At 45.1% G+C, this 7,874-nt stretch overlaps 1 protein-coding gene across 1 annotated transcript in view; it reads right to left on the bottom strand.

The window, feature by feature from the left end:
* The window catches only part of ndst2a (N-deacetylase/N-sulfotransferase (heparan glucosaminyl) 2a), a 450,479-nt gene that overhangs the window by 53,888 nt on the left and 388,717 nt on the right, over positions 1-7,874 (bottom strand). The window contains exon 7 of the mRNA XM_048616195.1: positions 3,632-3,786. Coding sequence (XP_048472152.1) covers positions 3,632-3,786 — 155 coding nt within the window. The remainder of the gene's footprint in view (positions 1-3,631; positions 3,787-7,874) is intronic.

Below are 7,874 nucleotides of genomic sequence, written 5' to 3'. Positions count from 1 at the left end.
TGATGCTGCTTGGCCTGTTGTGTTCATCCAGCTCTACACTTGTTATCTCAGATTCTCCAGCATCTGCAGTTCCTACTATCTCATTTGCATGAACATTGTTGGTTTGGCATGCATCTGTTGGGTCTGAGCACAGCAAACCCTGTTGCAAGGCTGAACTGAGATCTGCTCCCATGACCCTTCGACCTGGGTGGGTGGTGGTGGTGGTCTGGCAGGTATCTTCCCCAGTGTGCCCTACGCTGCCCATTGACATCCACTTGTTTCTTTGAGCCTCCTATGGTCAGACAATGGCAAACCCCATTGAGTGCCTCTACAAACAACATCTTGGAACATAAATAATCTACTGCAAAAACCGTTACAAAAAATCAAATTCCCGAGACATTCCATCAAAATAAAAGAGCCTAAGATTGCAGGCTATGTTGTAAAATAATTCATAGACAGTCAACTAGAATTGTTATATTAAAAAAAATCCTACTTTGTATGTACCTACTGCATAAACCATCTGGTTCTGATTTCAGTCACTTTACGTTTTCCTGGATTCTCTTTTGAGAAGGACTTGTGAGTAATTCAACCTGTGATTTAGCCTGATCTGCAGCCCAGGTCCAGATCAAATGCCTACTGGAAAATGCATCAAAGGAGCAGAACAGCAATCATTCAGGACTTTTCAAAATTCCATGCTGTTACATTGAAGAGCTACAAAAGGGGCAAAATTCTCCCCAGAAAATCACCACCTTCAAACCACCTTTGACCCATTCACTTGTTTATGATGTTCTTTCAACAACTTATCATCATTTCAATCAGGAAACATTGTCATGGGCGGCAAAGGGTTGATTGAATTCAATAATAAAGACGATGGTGGAATTGGAAATGGAGATGTAATAGGAAAGGTTGCCATAGTCCTATTGGACCAGAGGGCTGCTCTCTCATTAGACAGAGATGATAGTAACGTCACTGGATTAGACATCCAGAGGACTGGGTTGGTCTCTGAGGAGACAGGTCTGAATCCCATTACAGCATCTAGTGGGATTTAAATTCAATGAATAAAGTGAAGCTCATCACTGTAATGGTGACTATTACTATTGTCATAACCAGCTTCTGGCTCACTAATGTCCTTTAGAGAAGGAATTCTGCTGTCCTTACCTGGTCTGGCCTACATGTAACTCCAGACCATCGTGTGTGCTCCTGACCTTCCCTCTGAAATGAATATGGACTTCCTGGTCTAGGGATTGGGACACTGCCACTGCACCACAAGAGAGCCCCCAAAGATGAAGCTTGTATTCACTACAGTTTTTTTTAATTAACCTATTTTTCCTAATCAACCTGTTCAGTAATGTTCTGACACAGGTGGGACTTGAACCCCAGACCTTCTGGTCTAGGGGAAGGGATATTACCACTGTGCTACAAGAGGGCCCCAAAAGATGAAGTATTCATTTCAGTTTACAAGCTTAAGTGGGTGATTTAATTGAGCTGTTAAGATGGTTCAAGGAATTGATGAGGTCAAAACAGAGAAAATTTTTCTTGTGGGCGAGAGCAGAACATGGAGTATAACCTTCAAATTAGAGCAAGACTATCCTGGGATAATGTCAGGAAACACTTTTTCATACAGAAGCCATTGGAAATCTGCAAACACTCTCCCTCAGAAACCTCTTGAGGCTTCAAAATTGAGATTAGATTTCTGTTGTACATGTTCTTGTTTAATTTGTTCATGGCAGTGGGAGAGTCAGTGGTGATTTCACATTGAGAAGGTGATGGTGAGCCACTTTCTTGAACCGCTGCAATCTGTGAGGTATCAGGAGGGCAATCCAGCATCCTGACCCATTGACCAGCGATGGAACCAAGAGAGGAGAGTGGAGTTAGGGTATGGGTCAGCTGTGGATCGAACTGAATGGCAGAACACCCCCGAGGAGCTGAATAGCCAGCTTATGTTTCTAATGGCAATATGTTTTCCAAGTTGCCTGTAACTGTCGTGGAGGCAGGTTAAACTGAGGCATTCAAGAGATCAGTGAAAGATGATTTATATTGCAATGATGTGCAGGGATATTGCGAAAATGCAGGAGATTGTCACTGGGGATTGGACACATTATGGGCTGAATGGCCTCCTGAACAATTACGATTCTAAGATTCTGTGAAGTGATGTTTGTATGGATCAGCTTTAAGGACTACGACATCTTCCCAATTTAAGCATCCTGTGTCAAAACACCTTTCTCTTCAGACTACATTTGATTCAGGTGCTCAGTAGAACTTCCTGTGCACAGTCTCAGTAGTGCAGAGTAGATAGCCCATTACCTCCCATGGTGCCATACTAGAATAGTACTGTTGGTGTCAGTGGTTAGCACTGCTACCTCACAGCGCCAGGGACTCAGGTTTGATTCCACCCTCAGGCGACTGTCTGTGTGGAGTTTGCACATTCTCCCCGTGTCTGAGTGGGTTTCCTCTCACAGTCCAAAGATGTATTGGTTAGGGTGAATTGGCCATGCTAAATTGCCCGAAGTGCCCAGAGATGTGCAGGCTAGGTGGATTAGCCATGGGAAATGCAGGGATAGTGGGTGGGTGGGTGGGTGGGTGGTCTGGTTAGGATGCTCTTGGGAGGGTTGGTATGGACACAATGGGCTGAATGGCCTGTCCCCACACTGCAGGGACTCTATGTTGGAGGAGACACTGGAATCCTAAACATAATTTAATGTTGGCTACTGTTTAAAGCTCAAACACATGTTGCCCAGAGGTGGGTAGATGTTACTTCTACCCAGCTTTCCAGACGGGGGCATATCAGGGACTAAGTGCCACCCTGGCAATGCCACTAGGAACACTAGCAATACCCCCGCAGGCTACGAACAGGTGCCTCTATGGTCCTCTTCAATCTCCGTGAGGTTCCAGAAGAGCAAACCAACATGATGTTGGGGATGAGAGCCTTCAGTTATGCGAAGAATGTAGAGACATTGGAGTTGCTATCCCAGGAGCAGAGAAGGTTGAAAGGAGGTCCCTTCAAAATCTTGAAGGGGTTTTTAATCAAGTAAATAAGGAGAAAATGTTTTCTGTGGGAGAAGGGGAAATAACCATAAGTAGCATTTTTAAGAAAGTAGGCGAAAGGACCTTGGACAAATTGAGGAAAGTTTATTTTTAACAAAGCAAGTTAACAATGATCTGAAATATATTTCCTGGAGGGGCAGTGGAAGCAGATTCGATAGTAACATTCAAAAGGGAATTGGAGAAAGACTTGAATGGACAGGCATTGCAGGACTATGGGGAAAGGACAATGATGTGGGTCTAAATGGAAATCTCTCCCAAACAGCTCTGATAGACCAATGGCACATGCCATTCCACAATTAGTCATAGAGGTGTGCAGCATAGGAAAACAAAGCACCTAACTATTCAAATTTTATTTTCCAGCACTTGGCCCACAGCCTCGTATGCCTTGGCATTGCAAGTGCACATCTAAATACTTCTTAAATGTCATGAGGGCTTCTACAGACAGTGACTTCCAGATTCTATAAATTCAAGTGTTTTTGTTGAACCCATTATTCTGAGTTAGATGCTGGGCAGGTTCTGAGATTCCAGTGATCTCTCAAGCGAGCCGGATTCACAGAGTCTTCACTGCCCTCTCCAGAAGGGAACATAAATCCAAATTGTAACCTACCAGTGCAAACTGCTTGTTCAGCTTCATCTGCTCGGCCAAAACCGTCTCGTTGTGGAACAGATGCGGTTGCATGTGACTCCACATGTGGGGGAACCACCAGAACTCCTTCCTGTGTTTCAGCAGCATGTCATCACCTTCATCTTCCTCATTGGCTCCTGCAAGGAAACAGTCGAGAGGGCAGAGTTTTAGCGGAATGACCGAACACAACCTCCAAGCCCAGTGAGTGGCTTCCGACCTGCAAGGCTCTGTGACGTGAGTGTGCATTGAAAGGGCTAGATCCAAAAGCAAAAAAAGACTGGGAGATTGTAAATAAATAAAACAAAATGCTGGAGAAACTCAGCAGGTCTGGCAGCATTTGTTGAGGGACAAACGGAGTCGTCGTTTTTCCAGGTGATTGTTTTTCAGAGCAAATCTAAAACCATGCACTGTGTTCAGATACAGTTTGATAAAAACTGGCTGCTAAACAAGATTCTTAGAGGGCTTGAAAGGGTAGATACAGAGAAGTTATTTCCGCTTGGGAGAGAGTTTTTTTCTCTATTCATTTGTGGGATGTGGGATTTGTCGGCTGGGCCCAGCATTTCTTGCCTGTCCCTAGTTGCCCCTTGAGAAGGTGGGGGTGAGCTGCCTTCTTGAACCGCTGCAGTCCATGTGCTGTGGGTTGACCCACAATGCCCTTAGGGAGGGAATTCCAGGATTTTGACCCAGCGACAGTGAAGGAACGGTGATATATTTCCAAGTCAGGATGGTGAGTGACTTGGAGGCAGAACTTGAAGGTGGTGGTGTTCCCATGTATCTGCTGCCCTTGTCCTTCCAGATGGAAGTGGATTTGGAATATGCTGTCTGAGGATCTTTGGTGAATTTCTACAGTCTAGAACTGAAGGGCTTAATCTCAGAATAAGGAGTGGTATATTTAAACCAGAGATGAGGAGGAATTTCTTCTCTCAGAGGGTTGTGAATCTATAGTCTTCCTTTTTGCAGAAGACTGCCAAGGCTGGGTGTTAAGATTGAGATAGGCAGATTATGGGTTCTGAGGAAAAGGCAGGAAATTGAAGTTGACAATTATTAGATCTGCCACAATCTCATTGATTGGTGCAGCAGACTCAATGGGTTGAATGGCCTATTTCTGCTCCTGTGTTTTATAGTCTTAACTGGCAGGACGGAGACAAAATGAGTTCTTTTATTCAAATACGGAGAGTTGTCATGACCTGGAATGCTCTGTCTATGAGGCTGGTGAAAGCAGTTTCAACAGTAATGCTCAAAACACCAAGTAAGTTTGGCAGGCACATTACTGTAGAGATTGTTCATGTAACCCACACCAACATTTCTGTATGAACTGCACACGTGTCCTCCAAATAAATGGCCTGGAAAGGCAATGTGAACCTTAGCCTTACAAATAAAGATGGCCATGGGCTCAGCACCCAGTCAGTGCTGAGAGAGAGTGGTCCCAGCTAATGGGTCAGTAGCTGAGGTGAAAACGACATCACAAAGACGGGAAGTAATGACAGAGGAAAAAATAAAAACCCAGCCCAAGTTACAGACCCAAGAACAACAGGGAGGCATGCATGGGGTCTTTTGCACCCACCCATTTGGCTGGACAGGAGAGGCTTTGGTTTAAGATCTCAACTTAAAGTGTTGCCTCTGACAATGCTGCACTCCATCAGTATGTCTGCTGGTCTACCCTTGCAGTGGACCTGAAACAATGTCCCTGGACTCAGAAGAGACACACATTGCTAAGCCAACGCAAGTTATCCAAATTTATCCTTGTGGTCAACGTGCAAGGGGTTAGAGTTAATCCTAACCTTCTCTTATAAAGTTTTAAATTTCTCCAATTATAGGGCGACGTTTTACTTCCTCCTGTCAAGTCCTGTTCACCTCTTAACCACATGCACGCTGATCTGCATTGTCTGCTGGTCAAACACCACAGATTTCAAAATTCTTATACTTATTTCCAAGTTCTGGTGCATCCTTGCCCCTCTCTATTTCCGTAGCTTTCTCCAGTCCTTCACCCTCTGAGATATCTGTGCTCCTCCGATTCCGTCCTCTTCAATTCCCTGAATTCAATGGCTCCAACATTGGTGGCTGTACCTTCAGATACCTGAGCCTGAAACTCCCTCATTAAACCTCTCCGTATCTTTCCTTGTTTAAGATGTCCCTTAAAACCAGGCTCTTTGACCATTTGCACTCACAAATCATGGGGGTGGGTGCTCAATTTTGCTTCATCCCCCTCCCTCCAGTGTGATCACAAAGATAAGTCCTGAGGACACAGACTATTTGTCATGTGACGTATCTATCTATAGCACCCTTTATTTCTGTTACCATTCTGTTCAACTGCACTGGGAATATATAAATCAGGAAATGTCGCTAAATCTATATGATGAATTAATTGGACCATACCTAGAATATAGTGAACTGTTTTGGTCACCTTCTGTAAGGAGAGATATACTGGCATTGGAGGCAGGCCAGAGAAGGTTCACTTGGTTTATCCAGGGTATAGAGGGATTGTTTTATGAGGAGAGGTTGAGTAATTTGGGCTTGTACTCGTTAAGAGTTTAGAAAAATGAGAGGAGACCTTATTGAAACATACAAGATTCTTAGAGGACTTGACAGATGGAGAGAGTTTGTTTCCCCTTGTGGGACAGTCTAAGCTCAGAGGACATAATCTAAGAGTAACAGTTGCACATTTAAGACAGCGACGAGGAGGAATCTCTTCTGTCAGAGAATAGGAAAACTGTGGCATCTTTTCCCCCCTCAGTGGGCTGTTGAGGCTGTGTCATTAAGTATATTCAAGGCTGAGATAGATTTTTAATCGGTGAGGGAATCGAAAGATTTGGGTAAACGCAGTTAAGTGGAGTTGAGAATTCTTCAATCAGCAATAATGCCAGTATATCTTTCCTTATAGAAGGTGACCAAAACAGTTCACTATATTCTAGGTATGGTCCAACTAATACATCATATAGATTTAGTGACATTTGCTGATTTATATACTGAACAGAATGGTAAGAGAAACAAAAGGTGCTACAGATAGATACACCACATGACAAATAGTCTGTGTCCTCAGGAGTTATCTTTGTGATCACACTTTAATATTGTAACCAATTCCCTTGGTGCACTTGCTCCATGCCATTCCTTCCTTTTCAATCCGATAACTCATAGCCACGAGGACATGTGGGCTCAACTAAAACTCGAACGACTGGTTTGGTTTCCTCAAGGAAACAAAGGGGTTGGGGCTTGTTGTTCTGAAACCCCAGCTCTGGATCAGTTTACAACATCTATCACACAGTAAAGGCAGCACTAAGCAGACACCCAAGGGATTCCCATAAAGTGCTTTGCTTAATCCAGGTTTAGCTGTGCTCAAGCTAAGGTCACCATCCAATTCATCTCTTCACAATGGATCACATTATGCTGTTTCCATTTGTCTGACTTCAGGCTCCTTTTAACCGTCCTACTCAACATTTTCTTTTCAATCTCCTACCTTCATCACATTTCATCTTCTGTCTCTCCTCTTTTTTAAAATAAATACTCTCTCCGCATTCCAAATCTTTGCCAAATGGTTCACTTCAGTCTTCAGTCTCTGCCCTTCCTCACCCAACATGTACCAACGATGTACATTTATAGAGTTCTGGTATGCAGTCTCCCCAGGATTATTCACTAGGGTTATTATGAAAATCCAACTGACCATCAAGTAAAATCCAGCAAGATGGTGGCAGGGTAAGTTGCTCCATTGGGAGCTCCACTCTGCTCGCCATTTCCCTTTCCTTTTTCTTTCTTTTTCCTTCTTCTTCTCTCTCCCCTCTGCAGTAATTCTATCTCCCAGCCCCCCACCATCCCCTGCCCTTTAAACTACCCACCGAAGGAGTCGGGTCGCGACCGGGAACCGCGTGGCGGGATCTGAACACACAGACCGTGTTCTGCAACGACTGCGAATCGAGTGTGGACTGGAGCGATGTCGGCGGTGAGAGCGAGAGCGGGTCGGTGAGGCAGTGATGGCGGTGAGGGGGCGATGGCAGTGACAGCAAGGGCGGTGAGGCAGCAATGGAGGCCAGAGAGGGGCCGGTGAGGCGGCGATGGCGGTGAGGCAGCAATGGCGGTGAGAGCAGGGACAGTGAGGTGGCGATGGCGGTGAGAGCGGGGACGGTGATGGCGGTGAGAGTGCGGACGTTGATGGCGGTGAGAGTGGGGACGGTGATGGCGGTGAGAGCGGGGACGGTGATGGCGGTGAGAGCGGGGACGGTGAGGCGATGGT

The sequence above is a fragment of the Rhincodon typus genome, chromosome 34 (assembly GCF_021869965.1).
Source record: "Rhincodon typus isolate 14 chromosome 34, sRhiTyp1.1, whole genome shotgun sequence".
Classification (NCBI taxonomy): Eukaryota; Metazoa; Chordata; class Chondrichthyes; order Orectolobiformes; family Rhincodontidae; genus Rhincodon; species Rhincodon typus.
Note: the sequence above shows the minus strand (reverse complement) of the source record. Positions and strands in the feature narration are given on the sequence as shown.